At 63.7% G+C, this 25,709-nt stretch overlaps 1 protein-coding gene across 1 annotated transcript; it reads left to right on the forward strand.

Annotated features, from left to right (window-relative positions):
- The first annotated feature begins 1,624 nt into the window (after nucleotides 1–1,624).
- On the forward strand, nucleotides 1,625–25,709 carry LOC133760576 (protein-arginine deiminase type-3). The gene is made up of 16 exons (XM_062193115.1): nucleotides 1,625–1,716; nucleotides 10,204–10,384; nucleotides 12,250–12,322; nucleotides 14,471–14,532; nucleotides 15,383–15,500; nucleotides 16,113–16,238; nucleotides 17,329–17,507; nucleotides 17,725–17,828; nucleotides 17,924–18,035; nucleotides 19,239–19,346; nucleotides 20,318–20,469; nucleotides 21,221–21,365; nucleotides 21,443–21,545; nucleotides 23,712–23,791; nucleotides 24,103–24,228; nucleotides 25,476–25,709. Exons 1-16 carry the CDS (start codon nucleotides 1,625–1,627, stop codon nucleotides 25,707–25,709), a joined length of 1,995 nt encoding a protein of 664 aa, XP_062049099.1.

Here is a 25,709-nt window from a genome sequence, read left to right on the forward strand (position 1 = left end):
GCCCCCAGGGCACCTGCCCTGCTGTGATGGGGATGGGGCGGGGCCCCGCCGCTTCCTCTCTGCTGTCTCCTCCTCTCCAGGAAGCTAGGAGGGGTGGGGGCCCTGCTGGCAGAGAGCTGGTGCCCAGGGCTCAGGCCCTTTCATCTCTGCCGTGCCCAGCCTTGGTGGCCTGGTTTCCATGGCTGAAAATACCACCTCTCTTAGCCCCATCCTGGGCACCGCCTCGGACGACACCCTTAACGCCTGCTCGCTTGCTCGCTCAGGGGCTCACTTTATTTTAGCTTTTGTGTGGACTAAGAGGCAAATCATTGCTGCTCGTCAGTCATTGACACTCTAGTCTGAATGCGCCACAGGCCTACTGCTGGCATTGCCTGGGAGACCCAGGGCTCTGAGCAGGAGGCCGGCTCTGCCCGCTCGTGGGGTTCCGGGAGGATTCAGGCTGGCTCTGTCCACACCGCAGCTGTGCGCACAAGCAGGCTGGGGAGACCACCCACGGCTTCCTGCGGAGCCCAGTTGGCCACCAGGCCTTTTCCAGCTGAACAGACGACACTGTCCCAGCGGCCATGCTCTCCGGGGACAGGGACACACACACAGTCTAGTGTCCTGAGATGCTTGGGCTGATGCCGATGCACCTGCTGAGGTCTCCGGGGAGCAGATCCCACCAGGGACCCTGCCTGAGACCCGCAGTGCCACCGGGCGGGAGAGGAAACCCGGATTTAGCACCTGTGTGCCTCCGCCCAGCAGGGCGCGTCCGCCATTATCTCCTCCAGGGCTGGTGCTGACCACATTGTCTGTAGGCGGAGAGAGGGGACAAGAGCCCCCAAGGCAACATGGCCAGGGCACGGTGCAGCCTAGGAACCCAAGCCTCCTCTGCTTGGAGCCCTTGCTCCTGCTGTGCCAGAGCCTGGACGCTCGCTCAGGCCTCAGTTTCCCCACCTGCCAGACGTCCCAAGCTCCCTTTGGTCCTAGGGAATCCCAGCCTCTGCATCTGATAACGACGATGACAATGACAGTGATAAAACAATGCCAAGCCCCACACTGGCGCTCCCCGGCGTCCATCCGTGTAAGCCATTTATCAGATGCAAAAGGTGAAGCACCGGGCGGCAGAGCTGCCCAGGGGAGGGCTGAGGTGGACCCACCCCTACCTCTCAAATCCACACGCAAAGGGCAGTAACACATTTTGGGTGCTGGTAAAAAAAAAAAAAAAAATCAATCTACATGCTAGGCTGCACCCCTGCAACCACTTTGTCTCTGAGCCTGCAGGAAAGGGAGTGAGGGAGGCTCTAAGTCAGTGCCCACCACCCCTGTACACCCTCCTCCCAAACCCCCCACTGCCACCCCCAGCAGTCCCCAGGGCCCTGGCCCAGTACCTGTGGGAACTTGCTGTCTTTGCAGCAATTAACTTCTCAGGTGCTTAGGAGGGGGCAAGATTCATATGCAAATTTCAGATCCCTTCTAGCCAATCCTGAACTCTCTGCTCTGGGAAGGGGTTGGGCTTCCAGGACTGGAGCCAATGGGTTTGCACCTTAGGCTGGAGGGGTGGGGCCGGGGACTTTATAACTGCGTCCCAGGGGGCATCGGGGCAGTGCTGGGTTTGGTGGCCAAAGCCTGGTGTGCAGCCAACATGTCGCTGCAGAGGATCGTGCGTGTGTCCCTGGAGCACCCCACCAGCGCCGTGTGCGTGGCTGGCGTGGAGACTCTCGTGGACATCTATGGGTAAGAGCCAGAGGGGCCAGCCCGTTGGGCCCTCCTCCTGGGAGCTGGGGCTTCCTCGGGGCTCAGGCCACTCCCTTGTCGTGGTGCAGCCAGGTTAGACTGCGGGGGGAGAAGGGGCTTGCCGTGGCTGGTGCTGGGCTTGGGGGCGGCGACAGTTTACTCCGTGCAGAGATGCTGCAGGCTGGGCTGGGGGCAGGGGGGCTCTGTCTGGGGCACACAGGAATACGAAGTGTACACCCAGCCTCGTCACCCCTCGGTTTACACCCCCAAAACAGAGTCAATCTTTTTTTTTCCAATCTGTTGTACTTAACACGGCACTCACGATGCACCAAGCACTGTTGCACCCCTTAGGACCACCCTAGGAGCTGGGTTTCTCATTAGCGTCATCTCATCTGACAGATGACCCGTACACAGGAGCCAAGTGGCAAAGCCAGTGGCTGAGCCCGCCTGTGGCTGTCTCAGGGGTGCTGGGCGGGTCGCGGCTCTGCAGCCCCAGGAGGGCGCTTTCCCCAGCATTTCCTCCCCCACCAGAACCCCCCCCCCCCGCCATGTCTGTGGTGCCTAAGGCCAGGCCCCACCTCTCTCCTAGGCAGAAAAGGCAGGTTTGGGGAGGGGCGCAGGAGCTGGGCTCTGGGAGCTGTGCCAAGCGGCTTTGACGGTATCTGTGGAGTGTTTGGGGTCCCAGCTCGGGGACAGCACCCAGGATGCTGGGAGGAAGCAGCGGAGTGAGTGACCGTCCCCACCTCTCTGGTCTCCCGCCCCTCTCCGCATTCCCGGTTTCCCTATTTCGGCGTCTTGGTTCCGTGCGTGGCAAGGTGTTGAGAGGCACCCCGGCCACCGTTTCCTGCACCAGGGCCCCTCCCACTGTGACAGCCAAAACTGGGCACGTTGTCCCATGTGCACTGAGGGGGCAGACTCGCCTGCCTGTTGAGAAGGTGCATCCCAGATTCAGACTTGACAACCTGGAGTGAACTTGAGACGAAAGCAGTCCTCGGGTTTGTCCGTGGGCATTGGATGAGAGGGGTTGAGGGGTGGTCGCGGGAGAGAACTGAGTCTGGAGCAGGTGCAGCCCAAACAGGCTCCAGGAGCTGAAGCCCGGCTGAGGGTTGGGGGAGGGGGTGGCGAACGGAGTGGGAAGGGGAATCAGTGGCTCCTGAAGACCAGGCAGTGACAGAGGCGGTGGGGGGAGGGGCCCCTCGCTGCCTGGCGCCGCCGCCCGCTCTGGGGATGCGAGCCATGGGTGATTCACCTGCCCCAGCTGCCTCGTGCCCGTCGGACAGCTGTGTCTCCAGTCTGACCTGCCCAGGAGGCCTGGGGCTGGCTGCTCCCCTACACAGCTTTCTTAGAGGGCGGAGGAAGCACCAGGCAGTGGGATGCAAAGATGGCCACGTCCTGGGGGAGCACGAGTGGGGGGCCCACGTTAGAGGCTCACGCCGGAGGCCACGAGAAGCACAGCCAGGGCGCGGGGGGTGGAGACCCCAGGGAGTTCATGTGAGGGCCTCCGGGGCCCGGTGACCAGACCGCGCTAGAGGTGGTGGTGAGCGCCTGGGTCGTTTCGTTCACATGGGCGGGCATCGGGGGTTTCCCTGGGGTCTGGTACGTGCACACAGGGCACAGCCACTGCCCTCCAGGAACCCCGTCCCTGGGGGCACTAGCAGAGGCCGCACCGCCTTCTTGTGGGGGGGGGCTGCAGGCGGGGAGCAGGACTGGGTGATCACCACGGCCCCTTCCGGCTTAGCGGCGCTGTGAGTTAGCAACCCCGGGCGCTCAGCCTGGGGGCCGAGGAGAGACAGGGCAGCAGGTGTGGCTGCGCTCTGAGCTGGGGAGCCGGTCTCTCCCTCTGCAGGATGGAGACTGTGGTAACTCCAGCGACAGCCTCAGCACCCGAGCGTGGCGCTCGCTCTCCTGAGCGGTTGACGTATGCGATGGGATTCTCACAGCAATCTGATAGATGTGAATCCATTTGATAGACGTGCAGACTGAGGTACAGAGAGGTTAAGTAAGTGGCCCGAGGTCGCACAGCCGGTATGCAGCAGAGCCCAGATGCAACCCTACCAGGTTGGCCCTGGTAGTATAGCACACGTGACCAACACCTGCTGGGGGTGAGCACTTGGTTACGGCAACTGTCTCCATAATCAATGTCGTCATCATCAAAATTGTATGTATTTTTTTTTTATTTGGAATAGAGAGAGAGAGAGGGAGAGAGAGAGAGGGAGGGAGATCTTCCATCCACTGGTTCACTTTCCAAATGCCTCCAACAGCTGGGGATGGCCAGGCTGAAGCCAGGAGCGCAGAACTCCATCCAGCTCTCCCATGTGGGTGGCAGGGCCACAGGTGCTTCGGCGGCACCTGCTGCCTCCCTGGGTGTGCAGTAGCAGGAAGCTGGACTCTGAGCAGAGCCGGGGCTCTGACCCCGGCGCCCCGATGTGAATGCTTCTCCCGAGCAGCATCTCAAGCCTGTGCCAGTGGCCCCTCCCATAGCATTGTCACTTGCAGGCTGTGTCTGGCCCTGTGGACAGGCTCAAGTGTCCTCGGGCCTGCCAGGAACCTCATGGCTGGGGAACAGCCACGGGGCCATACTGGGAGAAGGAGAGGTTGAGAACAGAGACCAGTGTAGGCGGAGCACTCGGGGCAGGCTTCCTGGAGGAGGAGTGCCTTGAAGAATGAGCATAGGCAAGACCTTGGGCCTCTCTGTTGCGGTGGACCCAGCCCTGTGTTCCTGACGGCTGATGCGCTGGAGTTGGCCCAGGGCGCCTGTGGGAGCTTTTCTTTCTTGAGCAGTGATGGGGGACGGGGGGAAGAGAAGGAGGGTGGTACAGGGGTGCCCTGAGCTTGGCGTCTCGTCTGCTCCTCACTGCGGCTGGAGGCCAACATTACAGTCTCCATGTAGCAGGTGCGAAAATGAAGACCCAGTGGCCTGGTCGCTTGACACCTCTTGTCCTTCAAGCCACAGCTGAACTTGAACCCAGAACTCATCAGTTTCCAAAGCCCAGGTGGTTTCCTGCATTCTACTTAGCTTTTTCTTTTGTGTTTTTATTTTTTAAATGATTTCTCTTAGTTACCTGAAAGGAAGAGGGAGAGAAAGAGAGAGAGAGAGAGAGATATTTTCCATCTGCTGGTTCGCTCACCCAAAGGCTGCCGTGGCCGGTGCTGTGAAAGCAGGAGCCTGGAAGGCCATCCTGGTCTCCTATGTGAGTGGCAGGAGACCCGGTACTTGGGCCATTTTCTGCTGTGATCCCAGGCACACAGCAGGAAGCTGGATCAGAAGCCGAGCAGCTGGGACTGGAACTGCCGCTAGAGTGTGGGCTGCTGGTGTTGCCGGCGGCGGCTTCACCCACTGCGTCACAGCGCTGGCCCCTCCATGGCTCTCTCTCGAGGCTCTGACGTTCAGCCTTGAGATGAGGGTCTCGGACTTGGGCTTTGAGTTGGTTCTCGTTGGACAACGTCAGGATTCCAGGCTGACCTCTGGTGCTGGGACCACCTGGGCCAAGGTCACGGTCAGTGGCCAAATGTTGAGATGGGAGAGGGACTGGAATCTTTCCTACCGGGCCCTCCCACGCCACCGGGAAAACCTTCTTGGAGTCCATCAGGGGGTGACTGCGCAGTGGCTGAGGAGCCCTCCAAACTGGTCACAGACTTGGACATCAGTCCCCAACTGGTTCAGTGGAACCCTCCCTGGGGGCTCACCCTCCTCTCCCCTCCCCGCCCCGGCCCAGGATCTCACAGTGAGTCAGGGCCAGAGCAAAGTCTTCCAGTTCAAATGGGCGACCTCTGAAAGGCAGAGTTACAGAGGCAGAGGCAGAGAGAGCTCTCCCATCCGCTGGTTCACTCCCCAAACGGCCGCAACGGCTGGAGTGGGCCGTGCTGAAGCCAGGAGCCAGGAGCTTCCTCCAGGTCTCTCACATGGGCGCAGGGCCCAAGGACTTGGGCCATCCTTTACTGCTTTCCCAGGCCATAGCAGAGAGCTGGATCAGAAGTAGAGCAGCTGGGACTTGAACCGGTGCCCATGTGGGATGCCGGCACCGCAAGCAGTGGCAGTACCGGCTATGCCACAGCGCTGGCCCCATGGGCAGGTCTAAACCTGAGCTGCTGCCAGCTTCCTGGCCTGTGGACCCCTCCTTCCATCTTCCCTTAGCAGCTGTTACTCACAGGGCCGCACCTGGCAAGCAGCCGGCAGCTGCGGTTGGGAGTTCCCTACCCTGGTGCAGGGGAACCGCCCGGGGGGCCTGGAGATCAACCCTGATGCCCAGGGCCCCACCTCGGATGCCTGGTTCAGGTGGTGCGCTGGGGACTCCAGCAGCATGGCTCAGGTGAGGCCCCCGGAGTGGCCGTGGGGCAGGGTAGACAGCAGCTCCTGTCACCTGTTGGCTGGCAGAGCCGGCACCACGGTGCCCTGAGCTTTGGTCTCGCCCCCATCACCCCGGCTGCATAGCCTGAGCCACTTTCTGTGCCGTCCTGTGCCTCAGTTTCTCCACCTGTGTCCTGAGGAGTTGGCTTAGGGCAGTGGTTTCACGCTCTGCCCCTCCCTGGCTTGACGCTGGATGTGGTTCTGTGGGCCGGGCCGGCAGAGTGGGGGTGTCTGTGAGCCTGGCGCATTGGGTAGGGGCAGCCGGAGCTGTCACCCAGAGCCCCAGCCAGCCGCGTCTCTGTCCCCTCCGTCCCCGCAGGCCAGCTCACAGGGGACGTCATTGGTCATCTTGTCACACCTTCTGTTTTCAGCCGTGGCGCCCTCGCCCGCTGGCTTCTCTGCTCCGGAATTGTCTGGGTTTGTTTTCCCAGAGGCCAAGGCCCTGGGCGCGTGGAGAGCGGGGAGCGGGGACAGGGCTGGCTGTGAGTCCTGGCTCTGTGTCCTGTGCAAAGCCTCAGTTTCTGCATCTGTAAAATGGGGCTAACGGTCCAGGTGACGCCCCCTCCTCCGATAGCTTGGGACCAGAAGGGGTTCAGAGGGAGGGCTTTTCCAGTTTTTGGAATATTTGCATATGCATGATGAGATAGTTTGGGGTGGGACTCGAGTCTCGACCCCAACTCCATTTATGCCTCGCGGACACCCGGGCGCTCAGGCTGAGGGCGACGACATAGTGTGGTCTGTTGTGACCCGTCCCGTGGGGTCAGCTCTAACAGCGAGCCGGTGCTCAGAACGTTGGGGACTTGGGAGCGTTTGGGATTTTCAACCTGCTCGTGCATCCGTCGGCTGCGGGAGCCCCCTTCATCTCCACTGCCCCCATTGTCATGGGAGCACCAGGGAGACCACGTGGTGCTGGCGTGCAACGTCGGGGTGTTGCCTGGGGTCATTCCTTCAGCCCCGGGGACCAGGCTGAGTCCCTGAGCAGCAGAGGCCGGGGCCCAGTCTGCAGCACTGCCGGTCCTAGGGCTTTGTGTTTTCAGTAGGTCAGCCTGAGGGTGGCCGCTTCCCGGGTGACCAGTTGTCCCCACCAGTCTAGGCCCCTCTGGCTTGTAGCACTGTGCGTTGTGCATTGTAGGAGCCCAGGGCTGGGGGTCTACCCCCACCCACGTCATCCCACCCCTCTCCACTCTCGGGCTGGCCAGGCCGGGGGAGCAGCTGGGCCCTCAGCTTCCTGTGTGTGACCGCTCAGCTGAGCTTGGCAAAGCCGGGGTGCGGGGGCTCAGCCACGCTGGCTGCTAGGTGTGGCCCGGCTGGGGGCACACGTGGTCCAGGAGAGGTTCCGGATGCTTCCCTGATCCCGAGGAGGTGGGACATCTGGGTCCTCCTGGGCCTGATGCAGGCTCTCCTCCTGCGGCCACCCCTTCGGTCCCCTAGAACTCAGCTTCCCTGGTGGGGCCTGGGCCCTGGCCCCGAGGCTGGAGCTCAGCCTCCCATTGTCCCTCAGTTTCCCCTACAGGGAAATGGGGGCAAGACGTGCTTGTCCTGAGTGCACACCGCTCGCGTACAGACAGCTGCAGACCGGGGGTGGGGGAGGCTGAGTCAGGCCCCCGAGGTCTCACGCCTACAGACGGGGGGTGGGGCTGCAATCTGTCCACCCCCGGGGCCCCCAGGCGCACCTGCCTGGCCCCAGCTGTGTCGCGTTGCTGCTCGATCAACAGCCATCGCCAGCTGCCATTGTCTGGAGATGAACTAAAAACAAACTCATTAAAACCTGAGCCTAAATGGCCTCCCAAGGGGGCACCGAGAGACAAGCGTCCCCTCCAACAGGTCCTCCAGGAAGCCCGCCTGGCCGCCCCAGCCTCTCGCTCACCCCGCCCCATCCCTCCGTCTCCTGCACCCCAACTGACTTCATAGCCCCTTCCCCGTCCTGGGCGGGGCCGTGTTCCAAGCCTCTCCTATCTGCCATCGCATGGGAGCCTAGTGATTGCCATGAGCTTGGCCAAAGGAGTGTCATTAACCCATTTCATAGATGGGATGACTGAGCTAAGTGACTCAGCCAAGGTCACCTGACCTGGAACCTGGCTCCTGACTCGACAAGCCCGGGGCTTCCACGGCCCCAGCTGCACCTTGTCCTCCTTCACCTGAAGCCCCGGTTTGGCCATGGCCCTGGGGAGGGGTCTCACTTCCATCCTCATCAGCCCCCACCCCCTGCGTGCCTCTCACACAGGGAGGGCCAGGGGAGCTGGACTGTGCTACCCCCAACCCAGGGAGGTGCCCGCAGCCGAGTGGGGGTTCCCACCAGGGGGGCCAGCAGGGGTGTGCAGCCTAAGGAGCAGCCCCCTGGGGAGCTGTAGGTGCAGCTGGGTGCTCCCTGGGGTAGGAGGTGCCCTTCTCACCCGGGTCTCACTCTCTGAGCCCATCTCTCTGATGCCCTGTCTTGGGCTCCCCATCTCTGTCTCTCTAAGTCTCTGTCCCTGACGGGGGCTGCCCACACCCCCAGGGCAGGGCAGGCCGGAGGAAATGACAGGTGTTTGAGAGCAGGGCGGCTAGATCAAAAAGCGATGACGGAGCGTTAGCCGAGCGCGCCCTTGCTAACGTGCGCGGCAGACTTAGGGCAGCACGATTGTTTGCTGTTGATGGGAGCGTCGGGTCCGACAGCGCCTTCCGGGTCTTTGTCTGACGCATCCCTGGGAGAAGCAGGTGTGTGAGCCCCCCCATCTGGCAAGGACTCCGGGCAGGGGCCATGCACCCGAGCAGGACCCGCCAATGGAGCGGGTTTGTGCGGGAAAGGGCCTGCCTTCCTCCCAGGGGAGCTGGGTGGGTGGCCACCTGCGCGAGCTTGGAGGCGTAATTTGGCCACTCGAGCCTCAGTTTCCCCATGTGTGAATAGGAGTAATGGCGCCTCCTCCTGGGCGGCAGGGAGGAGCCCAGAGCGGAGGGGTGGGAAGGCTTGGCCAGGCCCACCTTGGCGAGGGCGCGGGGATGGGTGACCTGGGAGTCAGGGTTATTCTTGTTATTGTCCTGGAGAGGTGGCGGCGAGGGTGTGGACTCGGGAGCCAGAGGGCCTGGGTTTGGATCCTGCCCCTGCCGCTTGTGAGCTACGAGACCTCAGACGGTTACTCAACCTTAGTCTCCCCATCTGTGAAACAGGAGACAACATGAGCGCCTGCCTCTGATGCTTACTGAGAGCATTGCGTGGCACAAGACACTGAAGCGGGGCTGGGCCGTGCTAGAGCCCTGCCAGCGTTAGCTTCTGTAACCCCATGGGCCATGGGGGCACTACTTCCTCCAGGAAGCCTTCCGGGCCTCTCCCTACCTGGATCTCCATAGCCCAGAGCCCCATCCGGCAGCTGTGAGCAAAGTTAAGCCTCAGTTCCCCAGTGGAAGTGGGAGGGAGGAGGGAGGACGGGAGGTGCACCTGCCCCAGGCCGGCCACACCCAGGAGCGCAGCAGGCCCCCTGCAGGCCAGCAGCAGCCGGGCAGGTTGGTTTGCACACAGGAGCCCAGAGCGGCAGTGCCAGGGCCAGATGACGTCACTGAGTCTGGCTAAGTTCCCCAGGCGACGGCGCCGAGCTGTGGGAAGGCGTGGGCTCGGCCTCTCTGAGACCTCGTGCAAAGCCGGCTCTGCTAGTTGAGGCTGTGTGATGCCATGCCTGTGAGTAGACCTCTCTGAGCCTGTGACGGGGGACGATTGCACTCGCCTGGTAGGCTTGTCACAGGAGCCAGCTAACGGCAGGTGCCTGGCACACAGCGGGCAGCCCCTATGCAAGTGCAGGGGGGACCCAGGCCATCTCCCCTGCCGTGGAGGCTCACGGGGGCACGTGGGGAGGGAACTGTACGGGGAACACCCTCGCTGCCCACTGCCGTTCCCTGAGCTCTTGGCACCAGTTCTGCCCCAGGAGGTTAGGAGGCAGCTGGGTCCTGGCCGCCCAGGAGCTTCCGGCTCTGTTGGGAGGCCACAGCAGGGGACAGGTGAGTGGGTGCCGAGCCTTGGACCTGAGCATGTGGACACAGCTGTCTGGGAGCTTACTGCGAGGCTCTCGGGGGCTGGGGCAGTCAGGGAAGGCTTCCTGGAGGAAGCAGGGCTTCAGCCAAAGCTCGGACATCTGCACCATCCTTCCCACGCCTCCCGCTCTCCCCAGGTCGGTTCCCGAGGGCACAGAGACGTTCGAGGTGTACGGGACCCCGGGTGTGGACATCTACATCTCTCCCAGCATGGAGAGGAGCCGGGAGCGCGCGGACACCGGGCGCTGGCACTTTGACGAGGGGCTGGAGATCATCGTGGTCATGAATTCCCCCAGCAACGACGTCAATGACAGTCACGTGAGCACTCCCGGCCTGGGGTGGGCGGGGCCCAGACGCAGCGCCCAGCGTCCTCTCCTCTGGGGTGCGGGCAGCACAGTGGGCGAGCTCCTGGCCCCGGAGCGGACTGCACACACACACTCTGTGTCCCCGGCAGGTCACGTGGGCCCCGGGCCTCTGTTGGCCTGTCTGACGTGGGGGTACTCATCACCTCTCCCTCGGGGTGGCGTGCAGCGGAGCATGGCCAGCGCTCGCTCCTTCTCCCAGTCCCCAGGAGCCTTGTGCGGGGAGGAGCTGTGCTGGCCTCAGCGCCCCCCCCCCCCGTCTGCAGGCTGACGGTGGATTGGGAGGGGCCCCTCCCCAGGCGACCCCCTCCCTGGGCGACGTTTCTCCTCGCTCTCCCCCAGCCCACTCTGATGCTGATGCTGTCAGCGTGGGAGGAGGACGTGGAAGACATGGGTGCACTGAGTGTGGCATCGGGGCCCAGCCCAGCCCTTCCCCGGGCACTAGGTGGCCATTCCCCAACAGCCCCTGAGGCAGGAGCGGCTCCCCACTCCCCAGGTTCAGGGCCACACACTGGGCAGGAGAGCCGGCCACCTCCCTGACACCTGGGGCAGCTCCCACCATCCCGCCTCCTCTGTTCCCACTGAGCCTCTCCCCTGAGCACAGCTCAATTGAGCCCATTTTACAGACAGAAGGAGTGTGGCTTACCTGCACTGCAGAGTTGGAACGAGGGTGAGGACAGGGTCCTGGGGCAGCCTGAGAGGCCCCCTCTGGGTCCCATCAAACGGGGTGCTCTGTGGACGCCTCCCCACCCCGTGTTAGTTCCTGGGCCCCACGGCCGCTGAGGTTGAAGAAGGCCTGAGTCCCCTCCCCGACCCTGCCTTGGGCCAGGGTCCAGGTAACTGTGTGTCTGAGATGAGCACCATGGCCGGGGCTGGACAAGGCAGGGACAGGAATTGCAGGACGGAGCAGGCGTGGCGCCTGACCCCCGAGCTGAGATGAGGCCGTCAGGGAGGGGAGGGGCCCCTCCAGGGGAGCGCTGTGGCCGCTGGGGACACAGACAGGTCTGGCCCCCCGACATCTGCCGTGGCCGCAGGTCTCCAGGCTCTGGGCGGAGCAAGCCCTGTGTCTCCTTCCGTCCTCACAGCCAGCAACCACCCCGTGGGGCAGGAACCCCTGCGGCCCCCAGCCTCCAGCTGAGACTGAGACCCAGAGAAGACGAGGCCCCTCCCACCACCGCCACCGCCCGGGATATCCATGGGGGGGTCCAGGATCTGAGCCCAGGCCGTCTGATTCCAGAGCGCACAGCCACCGCCTGCCCACTGGTAGTGGAGGCCGTGTTTCCCGGGGGCACTGCCCGCAGGCCCAGCCCTGCACACGTGTCTGAGCTGCCCTGCGATTGCCTGCACACTGATAGTGGAGGCCGTGTTTCCTGGGGGCACTGCCCGCAGGCTCTGCGGTCCTCAGAGGAAGATGAGGAAACTGAGGTAGCTCAGAGAGCTGAAGGTCCTTGGCCAAGGTCACTGAGAGCAGCCAGGCCTGCCTGAACCCACAGATAAGAACGGTGGCTGGGACGGTGCCCCTCAACCCTGCCCGGTAGAACTCCCCATTTCACAGATGGCAAAACTGAGGCTCACGCAGTCGGTTGTCAGCAGCACTGGGACCCAGGCTCCACAGAATCCTTCATGATGAGGTTCCATTATACAGATGGGCTGATCAAGGCAGGGAAATTATAAACAGCACAGAGAAAGCTAAAGGAAGAGCTGGCTTGGCGTGCAGAAGTTCCTGAGACCCTCGCCCTCCCCACCTACCACCCTCCCAGGCCTGTATTTTGGGGTGGGGGCTCTTGGCTCCCACTGGCCTGATGACCCGTCTCTCTGCAGGTCCAGATCTCCTACCACTCCAGCCACGAGCCTCGGCCCCTGGCCTACGCAGTGCTCTACCTCACCTGCGTGGGTAAGTGAGCGACCTGGCGGGGGTGTGGCCAACAGGCCTCTGCCGAGCACACAGGGAGATGGGTGGGAATGACACTGAACCAGGGTGTCAGCCAGTTTTATTATAAAAATTAGAGAAATGCACACTTAAAAAATTCCAAGAGTACATATTGAAAAGTCAACCTCTTCTTGTCCAACCCAAGGCCTCTGGTCCCCCAAAGCCAGCGTCTTTCTAGAGAGGAGCTGGGCGTGTGCACACATACACACACACACACCTGTGCATCCCCCTCTGTGTACACCTGGGACTGCCCCTTGCCTTTCCCAGCTTACACACTCTGCTGATTCTCCACAAGTGGATGTACAAAGTCCACGCAAGCTGATTCCGATGCTGGAGCAATGGGACAGGGAGCAGAGGGTGCCGTGGGTAAGGCACGGCGGGCTCTGGCCGGGGACGTGCCGATAATGCGTGAACAGGAGGGGGATTTACACAGGGCAAGGGAAATTGTCAGAAAGACGCAAGTGGAAAGCTTGGAGATAAAAATCATAGTAACAGAGGTGGAAAATGCTCCCGATGAGTTCGATAGACTGGACGTGTTGAGGAAGGAACAGGTGAACTTGGAGATAAGTCGGTGCAGGTTTCCCAGGCTGGGGATGCCTTTGGTGCATTGGGTCAGATGTTGGACTTGGTGAAGGCGTTAGCTCTGACCTGTGCACAGCACAGAGAGAACCCCGAGCGACAAGAACAAAGACCAAAACGTGTAAATGGGCAAACCTTGAAGGCGTAAGTTTGTAGGAGAGAAGACCTCTGTGGTCTGACTCCACAGACACTGGACGGACTGAGTGACGCTGAGGGCGTGGGGCTAGGAGCTCCCGCAGGAGGCGGGCGTGGGCTGCAGGGGCTGCAGGGGCTCCAGCCATTAGCACCGAGGCCCGGGTGCTTTATCTCTAGGAAGAAGTTTCATTAGCAGAGCAGCCGGGATCCAGGGAGCATATACTTTAAATTCTGATACATTGCCCAATGGCTTTGCACCGAGAGTTCTGAGTTGTGCACCTGCCGGCACCCTGGGGAGCCCCCGGCCAGCACTGTGTGCATTCCGTGTTTGCTGGTTTTGCCAGGTGATTAGGTCAACGTCTCATGGTGGCTTGCATTTGCCTCTTAAGTTAGCAGTGACGTCGGGTATCCCTCCTGACCCCTTCACCCCCACCTTGCAGGAACACAGACACACCCATGCGCATGCGCGCACACACACACACACACACACACACTGCAGACCCTGGCAGCCATCACTCAAGTCAGGAAACAGAAGGTGACCTCGCCGCCACGCCCCTCTCTGAGCCTCCCTCCCACCTCCCCCGACGGTAAAGGCTGCTGTGTGCTGAGCCTGCCCGGAATGGCAGTCCTGGGCTGCTCTGTCAGTAGGGGGTCGCCATGGGTGCAGTGTGCAGGTGGGGGAGCCATCAGGTACTAGGGGGCGGGGCCTCTCCCGCAGGATCAGGTACTAGGGGGTGGGGCCTCTCCCGCAGGATCAGGTACTGGGGGGCGGGGCCTCTTCCGCAGGTTTGGAAACTGTTTCAAATTCTCCTCCCTTCCTCCTCCCCTGCCCTGCTCCTGCAGGGGCTCGGGGGAAGCTGTGTTTTCTGTGTAGGAAGACGGGGTTTGACCAATCAAAGGCTCCATTTGTGCCGCAAAGTCTCTCCCAGTTTCTGCCGGGCGACTCGGAGAAGGGGGGTGAGGGTGGGGCTCACGGAGTGTGAGGACTCGCGGAAGCTGGGCTCGGAGGCCTCACGGCCAGGCAGGGGCAGAGCGCAGATTCACACCCACGTCCTGGTGGTCGCCCTGTCTCCCAGAGAGGGCCGCTTCACACCCACCAAGGTCGTCCTGGGAGTCCTGGGCTCCCAGCAAGGTGCTACAGACAGCGAGGGCTGTCAGTGTGCAGGAGAGGAGGGGCTCCGGGAAGGCTTCCTGGAGGAGGCAGCATTTGGTCTGGGCCTCTGCTCTGACCCTCCTTCCCCCTCCAAGGTCTAGTTCCCATCCCAGGGAGCACACCCATCTCCGGGCTGTGTCTTCTTGGAAATGTGTTATTTGTGCCCGGCCCCTGGTGGGCACCGTGACATGGCCTCTGGGGCTCCGGCGAGGCTCACAGGGATGCCCACTGCCTCCTCCTTGTAGACATCTCTCTGGATTGCGACCTGAACTGTGAGGGCAGGCAGGACGGGAGCTTCGTGGACAAGGTAGGCAACCCCCACCCGGGCCCAGGACCAGGGAGCGGCGTGTGACGCTGCTGTCAGGTGGGTCGGGAGAGGCGAGGTCATTACGGATAGCCCCCTGCCTCCTGGCTGGTGCTGAGGTCAGGGCACGCAAGTGAGAACTGGGCACGGCCAGGATCATCTGTGACCAGGAGAAAAACCACCAGGGACAAGCCGGCACAGAGGCACACAGGCCTGGGCACGGCTCTGGGTCAAGCGTTGCCAAACTTTTCCTATAAACTAGACGGGTGTTTGGGCGTCGTGGGCCCTGCTGTCTCAGGGCCAGTGTAGTCTGAAAGCAGCCAGGGTCAGTACACAAGCTGACGGACGTGGCTGTGTTCCAATAAAACTTTATTGACAAAAGCAAGCAGTGGGCCAGATGTGGCCCACAGGCCGTGATGGGCAGAGCCCCTGCCAAGTGTGAAGCTTCCAGAACTTTGGGCTGAACGGCGGTGGCACTGATGCACTGAGAATTCAGAGGGGACGGTCAGGTTGGGCTGGGCGAGCGGGGAAGCTTCTGGAAGGCAGTGCGCAGGAGCTGGGCTCTGCAGGGATGAAGATGGGGGGGGGCGCTCCAGGTGGAGCGGGAGGAAGGAGTGGGTGGGAGGCAGAGAAACAGGACATGGGCTGGAGGCGCAGCCCAGCCAGCCACGAAAGGCAGCTCTGTGGTCTGCGCTCGGTGGTGTGGCCAGAGGGAGCCGTTGCCATTTCTGGAGTGGGGGTCCCTCCGTGAAAGGGCCCCACCCCCAGGGGGTAAGGCGCAGGCTCAGCAGGCGCCGGGGAGGGCGCAGGTCTGGGCGGGGCCCCAGCACCTGCCCTGTTGTGCCATCGGCAGCGGCAGTGGGTCTGGGGGCCCAGTGGACACGGAGCCATCCTGCTGGTGAACTGTGACCGCGACGACCCGAGCTGCGATGTCCGGGACAACTCTGACCAGCACGTGCGCTGCCTGGAAGGTGAGGGGCCAGCACGGGGGTCCCCGGGTGTCCAGGGCCCCTGCTCGGTTATGGCATGGGGGCTCCAACCCACAGAGGGGACCCAGGAGGCAGCGCTGGGGTCCGCAGTCCTGCCCTGGGCCACACCTTGATGTTGGACAGAGTCCGTCTCAGGCTGGCCGCTGGCCTCTCCGGCCGCCCAAGGCCTGCGGGCACTCGCGCTGGGGCGGAAGCTGGAAACGGTGTCCCCACCACCTCCCTCCTCCAGGACAGCAGAGGGCGCTCCCTCTGCCAGGCCCCGCATAACCCTCCACGTTGGAGGGTATCCTCACCCCAACTCAGCAGTGGGATGCTGAGGGTCAGAGGTCAGGACACCTCCCGTTGCCCAGCGTTTCTGTGAGGCCCCAGCCTCTGCTGAGAGCACCTGCAGTACAGGCAGCAGCAGGTGAGGGAGGAGGCGGCCGCATCCCGGGGTGCTTAGCTGCTCCCACGGGACCCTCACGCACAGCCGCCTGGAGCATGTGGCTTCGTGGTTTGCTCCGGGTGGGGTCCAGTGCCTGCAGAGCTGGGCTGGGGGACCAGGTGCCCGGGGACAGGACCCCCCATGTCGCCAGCCCCCGTGTGGCTTCGCAGACCTGGAAGACATGTCCGTGATGGTCCTGCGGACCCAGGGCCCTGCGGCCCTCTTCGATGACCACAAGCTTGTCCTGCACACCTCCAGCTCGGACGCCGAGCGGGCCCGGGTCTTCCACCTCTGCGGTGAGTCGGGGCCTCCTTGCCACGGGCAGCTCTGCGCAGACTCCAGGGGCTGCCTTGGGAGGTCCCTGGAAGAGTAGCCAGCAGTGGGTGGGGGGCACTTTGGGACCCATCGGCTGGTTTCCCCAGCGTGGCACCTGGCCTGGGGTTGTTTTCTTGGATGGGTGAATTTCAAAAAATATAGTCTAAGCATGTTCTGAAATTCTCAGTGTCGAGAATGTCGGCTCCACCTAAGTGCAAGCGTCAGGAGCCCCCAGGCCAGAGCATGGTCCTCACTCGGCCGTGTCTGCCTTCCGGCTGCAGCGCCCTGGGTCTCCTCCCCGCGGGCTTCGGGCTGTGTCTCCCCGGAACATGGATGACTGTTGGTTTACACAGTTGGCACCAGAATCACAAAAGTGCAAATGAGCAGCTAAATACCCTCTTGAAACAGCCTGTGTAGATAAATGATGTCTCCTTGTGCGTGTAGTTTTTTCCCCCAAAGATGTATTTATTTATTTACTTGAAAGTCAGAATTACAGAGAGAAGGAGAGAGAGAGAGGTCTTCCATCCACTGGTTCACTTCCCAGATGGCTGCGATGGCTACAACTGGGCCAGGCCAAAGCCAGGAGCTTGGAGCATCTTCCGGGTCTCCCACGTGGGTACAGGGACCCAAGCACTTGGGCCGTCTTCTACTGCTTTCCCAGGCACATTAGCAGGGCACTGGATCGGAAGTGGAGCAGCCGGGACTCGAACCAGCGCCCATATGGGATGCTGGCTCTGCAGGCGGTGGTTTCACCCGCTGAGCCACAGCGCCAGCCCCCGCCAGTGCACATGGTCTTGTAGGCAAACTAGCCAGAAGCAGAAGCTCTGGGCTAGGGGCAAACGCTGTTTGGATGCCACTAAACAGTGTCGGCAAGGTCAGCCACACCCACTGGCCACGCCCATGCCGCCTGCCTCCCAGCTGTGGCCACTCTGGGCATTGCACACCCCTCTTGCCTTTGCCAGGGGCAGGTGCTAGGAAGGCGTCATCACACCCACGTGCGGTGAGGCTGCGCATGCTCCCCGGGGCCTGCCTGGGAGTCACCCGCCCCCTCGTCCCCCACCCCCACCCCAGGTCCTGAAGACTCCTGCAAGGCCTACAGGTGCGTGCTGGGCCAGGACAAGGTGTCCTACGAGGTGCGGCGCTTCCACGGGGACGAGGAGCGCTTCTTCGTGGAGGGCCTCTGCTTCCCCGACGCCGGCTTCCCGGGGCTGCTCTCCTTCCACGTCACCCTGCTGGATGACTCCAATGAAGTAGGTGCTGGCCCTGGACGGAGCGGTGGGGCAGGGGGCAGGAAGGGCCCCGTGGCCACTGCAAGGGAGGACCCAGACCCCCCATCCCCCGCTGGGCCGTCTCCACCTGGCCGAGAAGCAAGGGGCTCCCTCACGGAATCGGAGCCTCCCTACCCCCACCCTAGGCCCCTGGGCTCCGAGTCCAGTGCTCCCTCCTCCGGTCCCCACCCCCCCGCAGGACTTCTCCCAGTCCCCCATCTTCACCGACACCGTGGTGTTCCGCGTGGCCCCGTGGATCATGACGCCCAGCACCCAGCCGCCCCTGGAGGTGTACGTGTGCCGGTGAGTCTGGGGGCCATGGGCATCCCTCCCGGGCCCCTGCACCACCTCCCCGCCCCGGCTCTGTCCTCAGCCACTCTCCCTGGCCTCGCCCGCAGGGTGAGGAACAACACGTGCTTTGTGGAGGCCGTGGCTGAGCTGGCCGAGAAAGCCGGCTGCAAGCTGACCATCTGCCCGCAGGCCGAGAACCGCAACGACCGCTGGATCCAGGTAACAGCGGTCACCGGGCAGGGGCCCGCCGGGCGCCACCCCGGAGTGGGAGGCTGGCCTGCGCTGGCCGGGGCTCCTTAGAGATACCCAGGAAGGCCTACCCAGGTGGTGCTCCCGGCTCCTAAGCCGGCCATGCCCGGGCCACGCCCATGGGGCCATCTGTGGACATCGCCGAGGCTGGTGGGCCCTGATGCGGTAAGCTGCTCCCTGGCAGAGGCGGCCAGGGTGCCAGCAGCACCAGGAGACCCCGGAGGAGCTGGCGTCCCCTCTACCCCGAGCCTCCACGAATGTCCCTGGGAGGAAGGGCCCGGGGCTGGACCAGACTCGGCACGTGTGGGAGGGTGGTTTCCGCCGTCCAAGTGTGGCTCTGGGAGCCCCTGCAGTCACCCCCATAACTGAGGCACTCTCAGGGGAGCAGGTGCCCGGGGATGAAGCGCCCCACCACCAGGCTGCACAGGGCGGTGGACCAGCAGGTGCACAGGCCCAGGGGCAGGAGGCAGGAGAGAGGAGTGGAGCTTGTGTATTCTCCCTGCCAGGGCCCGGGTGGGTGTTGAGGTGGGAGACCTTGAACGCCAAGCTAGGGAGCTTTCACTCTGGCTGGAGACTAGACCAGCGAGGGGGGCGGGGCAGGATGCCGGAGCTAGACGGGCTGGGTTTGGGTCCCGGCCGTGCTACTGACTGGCTGTGTGCCCTCGGACAAACACCTGGACCTCTCCATTCCTGGCTGTCGTCATCTGTCACCTGCACATGACAGCGCCTCCACATGGGCACATCCTGGGAAGAGTGGGGTGCAGCCTGCAGGAACTGGGGGGCCTCTCACTGCTGTGCCCTCCGTCAGTGCGGGGCCATCTTGCCTCCCAACCAGGACAGTCACCCTGACCTGCCCCGACCCCTCATGACCACGGGTGGAGGGAGAGGGACTGGCTGGTGCCCTGCAGCCTCTTTGTCCCACTCGGGCCACCCGAGGTCCCCTCTACATCCATCCTGCCCTGGCCCAGCATGGGGACACCCCAAGGTCACGGCCACGTTCTTACACTCGGCTCTGTCTCGCTGTGTGACCCCAGGCAAGCGTGTCGGCTCTCTGAGCCTGCAGCCCCTCCCCCAGCCAGCAGGCCTCTGACCCCTGCCCGCCCCTCCGAGGGCTCAGCCGGCCTGCGCCAGCCGGGGGTGTCCTAACTGCCCTTGTCCCTGCCTTCCCTGCAGGACGAGATGGAGCTGGGCTACGTGGAGGCGCCGCACAAGACCTTCCCCGTGGTCTTCGACTCACCGCGGAACGGGGAGCTGCAGGACTTCCCTTACAAGCGGATCCTGGTGAGCGCAGGCCGGGTGTGGGCGGCAGGGCCCAGCCCGGGGGGGCTGGCTCCGCAGGGGCGAGGGTGCGGGTGCCAGGGCATCCGCGGGAGGTGCGGCTTACACTGGCGGCAAGGAGCTCCCCGCGCTGCCTCGGGCCGTGCTCACACTGGACAGGATCCATTCTTCTGGAACCTTCCAGGGTGGCCAGGCCGGGGGCAGCCTGTGTTCTCACTCACTGGGTCCCTGGGTGGGAGGAAAGCACAGGCCCCGGGCCCGCCTCTGTGTGACGTGGCCGCGTCACTTCTGCTCTCGGAGGTGCAGCCCCGGGCTCCCGTGTTTGTGAGGGTTCTCGGGGCTCCGGGGCCACAGGGAGGGGGCCGGTCCTGTTGGTGATAAAGGAGCGCGATAGAGAGGCAGAGAGGCTGCTGGCCAGGACCCCGCTGAGCAGAGCGGGGAGACCTCTTCAGTGCCTTAGAGACGGGACCCCCGTCAGCCTCAGCTCCGCCTGGCCCTCGATGGCGGGGGGCGGGGGAGGCCCAGGCTGGGGCTGGGTGGGGGAGGAGCCTGTGGCCTTGTGGCCCCGGGCACAAGTCACTGCACAAGTCCAGCTGGCTGCCATGGGGCTGGACTTGGCTGTGCAGGGAGGGGGTGCCGTGGTCTCAAGCTCCGTATCTGCTGAGGGGAGCAGGGGCCCCCAGAACCCTGCCCGTCTCCCTGCGCCCTGGGATGCAAGCATGGCCCGAGGGGTCCAACCTCCGGCCTCTGTGTATGCATGGGATGGTGACCAGGTCGGATCTCTGTCTCGGACTTGGTCTGTCCACCTGAGCAATGGGTGGCTACTCCCGTCCTGTCTTGAAGGAGCTCAGAGCCCAGCAAGTGGCTTCCAGCTCTTCCTTGTGCCCCACCCCCATCTGACTCCGCCCCAACTGATGCTGCCCCCATCTGACTCCGCCCCCTCTGACTCCGCCCCACCTGACTCCATCCCCCAGGGTCCCGATTTTGGCTACGTGACTCGGGAGCCCCGAGACAGGTCAGTGAGTGGCCTGGACTCCTTCGGGAACCTGGAGGTCAGCCCCCCGGTGGTGGCCAACGGGAAAGAGTACCCCCTGGGGCGGATCCTCATCGGGGGCAACCTGCCTGGGTGAGCGAAGAGCGGCGAGGGAGCGGGAGGTGGGGGGTGCTGATGATGGTGGGGAGGGACCACGCGCCCCTCGAAGGGAACCAGAAAGAGGAAACAGTGGAACCACGGCCCTGGGCGTGGGGGGCCGGGTGTTTGATACCCACGGTGAGGGGTGTCTGATGCCCACGGGGGCCGACGAGCCCTTTTGTTTCATCTGAGTCTGAAACTAAGTAGACGATGCTGGTCACAGACTGTCAGCCCACAGTAATAGAAAAAGATTCAGTCCTCAGCGGTCCTGGGAGAAGCGCCCCTAAGTCAAGGCTTGTTCATACTAGCATGTAAATGACTGACCCCAGATCTGTTCCAGAGGGCAGAAGGGAGGAATAAGACAAGGAAAGTGAGGCGCAGTTGCAGAGAGAGTAGTGAGCTCCGGGTCGTGCGGCACATGGCCTGGCTCTGGGCTGTGCGGCCTGGCTCTGGGCTGTGCGGCACGTGGCCTGGCTCCAGGTTGTACGGCACATGGCCTGGCTCTGGGCTGTGTGGCACGTGGCCCTGGAGCACCGGGGGAAGGCGATGATGCCGTGATGGGTGGTTGCTGTGGGGTGGCCGGGACAGCGAGCCACGCGGTGCAGCTATGCTGTTAGAACCAGGCTCAGCGCCCGTCCGGAGTTCACCTGTGGGACTCAGAATGCCCCCGCGGGTCGTCTTCCCTGCGCACAGCAGCAGGCCTGGGCTTTGCCAGCGAGGTTGCCCTTTAACCCTGCGCCCCCAGGTCGAGCGGCCGCAGGGTCACGCAGGTGGTGCGGGACTTCCTGCACGCGCAGAAGGTGCAGCCGCCGCTGGAGCTCTTTGTGGACTGGCTGGCCGTGGGCCACGTGGACGAGTTCCTGAGCTTCGTCCCCGCCCCCGATGGCAAGGTGAGGGCTTGGGGGGCGCCTGGGGGAGGGGTGGGGACCCGGGGCCGGAGCTCAGCCAACCCCTCCTCTGCACACAGGGCTTCCGGATGCTCCTGGCCAGCCCGGGCGCCTGCTTCAAACTCTTCCAGGAAAAGCGCAAGTGGGGCCACGGCAGGGCCCTCCTGTTCCAGGGGGTCGTTGGTGGGTAACAGCCCCGGCCTCGTCACCGCTCGCCCGCTCCCTCCCCTAAGACCGACCGTGGCTTCGGAGAGGGAGGCCCAATTTCATTTTTTTGAGAGCAGAGAGAGAGAGCACGCGCACTCCCATCAACCACTGGCTCCCTCCTCAAGTGCCCTCGACGGCTGGGGCTGGGAGGCGGGAGCTCCATCCAGGTTTCCCCCGCGGGCAGCAGGACCCCGGCTGCTTGAGCCGTCACCACTGCCTGCCGGGCGCGCATAGGCAGGAAGCCGGAGCCAGGTCTCCAAGCTGGTGCAGAACACAGGTGCTCTGATGGGGCCTGCGGGCGTCTAAATCCCCAGGTTTCATGCTGGCCCCCGGCTGGGCAGCTTTAAAGCAAGGCTGTCCCCGCCCCCGCTAACGCCGCGTGGGGCCCCTCACTCCTGCCCCTGCACGCCAGCCTTCCCCACCACCGCTGCCTGGGCCTGAGTCAAAGCGAGGCGAGGGCAGACGCGGGCGGGCATGGACGGTGTGGGGACACGGCAGGCTGCCGGGGGTGTCCCCAGGACCTGCTCAGGAGGCCCCGAGCTTAGGGTTTAACGCCCTGTGGTCCCAGGCTTGAGATCCTAGTGACTGTTTCATTGTGAGCACTGATGGATGGGGGTTGGGGGTGGCGCATCTGCTGGGGGTGTGCAGCCTCTGTCTCCACCCCCACACCCTGCGGGAGCCCCGAGCAGCCCCCCACCCTCAGCGGGGGCCTGGGCACTGGCAGGGCTGGGTCCCCAGGTGGGGCCTGGCATCTCACCCACACCCATGTGACACCCCCACCAGGACCCTTCCTCTCTGGGACCCCAGGGGTCTCTGGCCACGAAGAGATTTTCTTAGCCCCATGGGAGGCAGACAGGAAAACATCAACACTCCCCGGGTTTCCAGCTTCCCAGGGCCCCTCGCTCTGTTTGCTGAGGTCCCTGTGCCCCTCGCCACACAGGAGCCAGGCAGAGCAGTGGGAGAGCACAGCTCCCAACCCACTGCTCCCGAAGAGACCACGTCTGATCTCGAAAATCCTCTGATCCGAGTCTGATGTGCTGGCGGGATGGAGGGGAGGGACCCTCGGCCTTCCCGGGAGAGCCACGTCTGCAGGGGGTGGGGTCGCGGGTGCAGGCCCGGCAACGTTATCCCAAGCTGCCAGGCTAGGGGGTGAGCAGGGGCCTCCCCGGGAGCCACGTGCAGCCACCAGCCCAGGCTGTGGCTGTGACATCACGGGGGCTCCGAGGCCAGGGTTCCCGATCAGGTGCCCGTGCACCTGCCCCGTGCTGTGTGTCTCATGCATGCCGCACTGCCTCTCTGATCCTCGCTGAGCCTATGAGGGTCTCTGTCCTCACCCTCCCTGCCCCCTTCATACCTTAGCATGGGACACTCAGAGGCCAAGCAAGAGTGTGTGCAGCTGGGGCCTGCGTCGTGGCTCACTTGGTTAATCCCCCGCCAGCAGCGCTGACATCCCATATCGGCGCCGGGTTCTAGTCCTGGTTGCTCCTCTTCCAGTCCAGCTCTCTTCTGTGGCCCAGGAAAGCAGTGGAGGATGGCCCAAGTGCTTGGGCCCTGTACCTGCATGGGAGACCAGGAGAAGCACCTGGCTCCTGGCTTCAGATTGGCGCAGCACCAGCCATAGCGGCCATTTGGGGAGTGAACCAACGGAAGGAAGACCTTTCTCTCTGTCTTTCTCTCTCACTGTATGTAAATCTACCTCTCAAAAAAAAAAAAAAAAAAAAAGAGTGTGAGCAGCTGGGACCGGACCCAACTGTGTGCCTGGAGCGTGCACACGGCCTGGGGAGCCTTGGCCTTGGCCTTGGCCTGGCCAGGGCCTGGCCGTGGGACGTGCTTCATGTATGGCTGACGTGAGCCACTGGCTCGTGTCTCCCTTCCTGGACAGTCCCGCCTCCGGGGGAGCCCTGCAGGCTGGCTGGGGAGCCCCCCTGCCATGCGGCCACCCCCTGCTGGTGTAGGAACCCCAGACCCCCGCCCCTGCCACACCCCCACACTTGCACAGTGGCCCAGCTGAGCTCTGACAGGCGATGCCCAGGGAGGTGAGAGGCTGTGACCTTGGCCTCCGCCTGGCTGCCACCAGAGCAGGTGACCTCCATCTGCCTTCTCCCCGCCCCACCCCTCCTTGTGTCTCTGGCTCCTGCACAGGCGACGGGCGGGTCAAGACCATCTCCATAAACCAGGTCCTCTCCAATGACAACCTCATCAGCTTCAACAAGTTTGTGCAGGTACAGGGGCCGGGGACTGGGGACAGAGGGGCTCAGTCCCCTCCTTGAGCCAGAGGAAGTGAGCATGTGAGCTGCACACGTGGGGGAAGACAGAGGCCAAGGACGATGAGCAGCAGGTGGGGAGGAGTCTGCGAGGAGCCCGGTCCCGGTGGCCGCGGGACGGGTCAGGAAGCCCGTGGGCTGTCCACACTCGCACACCTGAGCTCTGGGCGGAGGATGGGACAGGGCTGACTGGGCAACAGTCAGCCACGGGGCTGGAGCACCCACACGGGGCTCTTGGGTGTCCCCAACTCTGCCCCCGCCTCTGTCAGAGCTGCATCGACTGGAACCGCGAGGTGCTGAAGCGGGAGCTGGGCCTGGCCGACCGCGACATCATCGATATCCCGCAGCTCTTCAAGCCCGAGAAGAAAAAGGCCGTGGCCTTCTTCCCTGACCTGGTGAGGCTGCGTCTGGGCCTCGGTGCCTGGGGGAAGACGCTCGGGCCTCTGGGCTGCAGGGGGGGCGGGGACATCAGGGCTTATGTGGCGCCCAGCAGGAGGGCTTCTCTTTGGCTGACCACCAGGGCCAGGCCTGGCTCGCGGCTGCCAGGGAAGCGAACGACTTGACCTTGGTGGCCTCAGCTGGGGCACAGGGGCCCCTTCTGCCTTCCTCCCAGCTGGTGGCGGCCTGCCCACCTCACTTAGCTCCAGGTGCCCTCTGGGGGCTCGGAGACGACAGAGGTTGGCCCTTAATCTCCAGGAGCTTCCGGTCCAATCCGCGGGAGAGGAAGGCTCTCACCTCTCAGGGGACCATAAAGTGGGGTGGCAGTTTGGGGGTGGGACAATGTGCGTCCAGCCTCAGAGATAAGACTGGGGATCCAGGAAGGCTTCATGGAAGAAGCGGCCTTTGATTGGGCCTTGAGGACTTTGCTGGTGCCTCTAAACCTTGGTGCCTCTGAAATGCGTGGGCAGCTGGGACGGCACCGGGGGTCCTGCTGCTGCAGGTCTGAGTTGCACGGCAGGGGGTCGCCTGGCTTCGCCCCACCCCCAGAGGAACTCAGCTCACCCACCCTGACACCCGGGGAGGGGCCGGAGGGCCTTCACGCCACCCTTCCTTCCCCTTTCTGGCCAGCTTGGCTCTCTCCTTCCTTCCTGTCCCCTGGGGCCACTTTGTGATTGGTTGTGCGCCCCCAGCAACTTGCACAAGGGTTCAGGCTCTGGTGTTGGCAGGAAGCGGAGGCCACCCGAGCTGGCTCCGGCCAGGGGGAGATTGGAGGGCCCCGGAAACAGAGGCCAGGGTGGCTCAGCAAGGCCTCTGGGGCCAGACCCGGCTCTGGTCTCTGTGTCCGCATCGCTCCCTTCTCCCGCGCTCCCCCCGCAGTTTGCCTTTCACCGCTGCTCTGTCCCTGGGCACACGAGTGACCATGGCCATACCTTCCCAGGGTCAGCTTCCCGTTCCCCAGAGGGACAATCTGATTGGTCCGATTTGGGTCCGCTGGCCGCCCTGGTCCAATCAGCTGCGGCTCGGCAGGTTGGGATTCCATGGCGCAGACAGGGCGGCGGCAGAGAAAGTCCTGGGGAGCTCTACAGGGGCTCCCAGGCTCAAGAGCTCCTCCTGGCCCCCGCCGAGCGGCACTGGAGGAGCAGCGACTTCCGAGGTCGGGGCTGGGGGCTCGCAGGTGCAGCTCTGCCTCCCTCCCCCGCAGGTGAACATGCTGGTGCTGGGCAAACACCTGGGCATCCCCAAGCCCTTCGGCCCCATCATCAACGGCCGCTGCTGCCTGGAGGAGAAGGTGCGGTCCCTGCTGGAGCCGCTGGGCCTGCACTGCACCTTCATCGACGACTTCACCCCGTACCACATGCTGCACGGCGAGGTGCACTGCGGCACCAACGTGCGCCGGCAGCCCTTCGCCTTCAAGTGGTGGCGCATGGAGCCCTGA

This window comes from Lepus europaeus, chromosome 5, assembly GCF_033115175.1.
Source record: "Lepus europaeus isolate LE1 chromosome 5, mLepTim1.pri, whole genome shotgun sequence".
NCBI lineage: Eukaryota > Metazoa > Chordata > Mammalia > Lagomorpha > Leporidae > Lepus > Lepus europaeus.

What these genes read in the sequence shown, in the direction of transcription:
- LOC133760576 (XM_062193115.1), top strand. Translation starts at nt 1,625, where the DNA reads ATGTCGCTGCAGAGGATCGTGCGTGTGTCCCTGGAGCACCCCACCAGC. An exon ending in GCTCTACCTCACCTGCGTGG is followed by an intron (nt 12,323 to 14,470) that starts GTAAGTGAGCGA and finishes TCCTCCTTGTAG; the next exon opens with ACATCTCTCTGGATTGCGAC. An exon ending in ACGGGAGCTTCGTGGACAAG is followed by an intron (nt 14,533 to 15,382) that starts GTAGGCAACCCC and finishes TGCCATCGGCAG; the next exon opens with CGGCAGTGGGTCTGGGGGCC.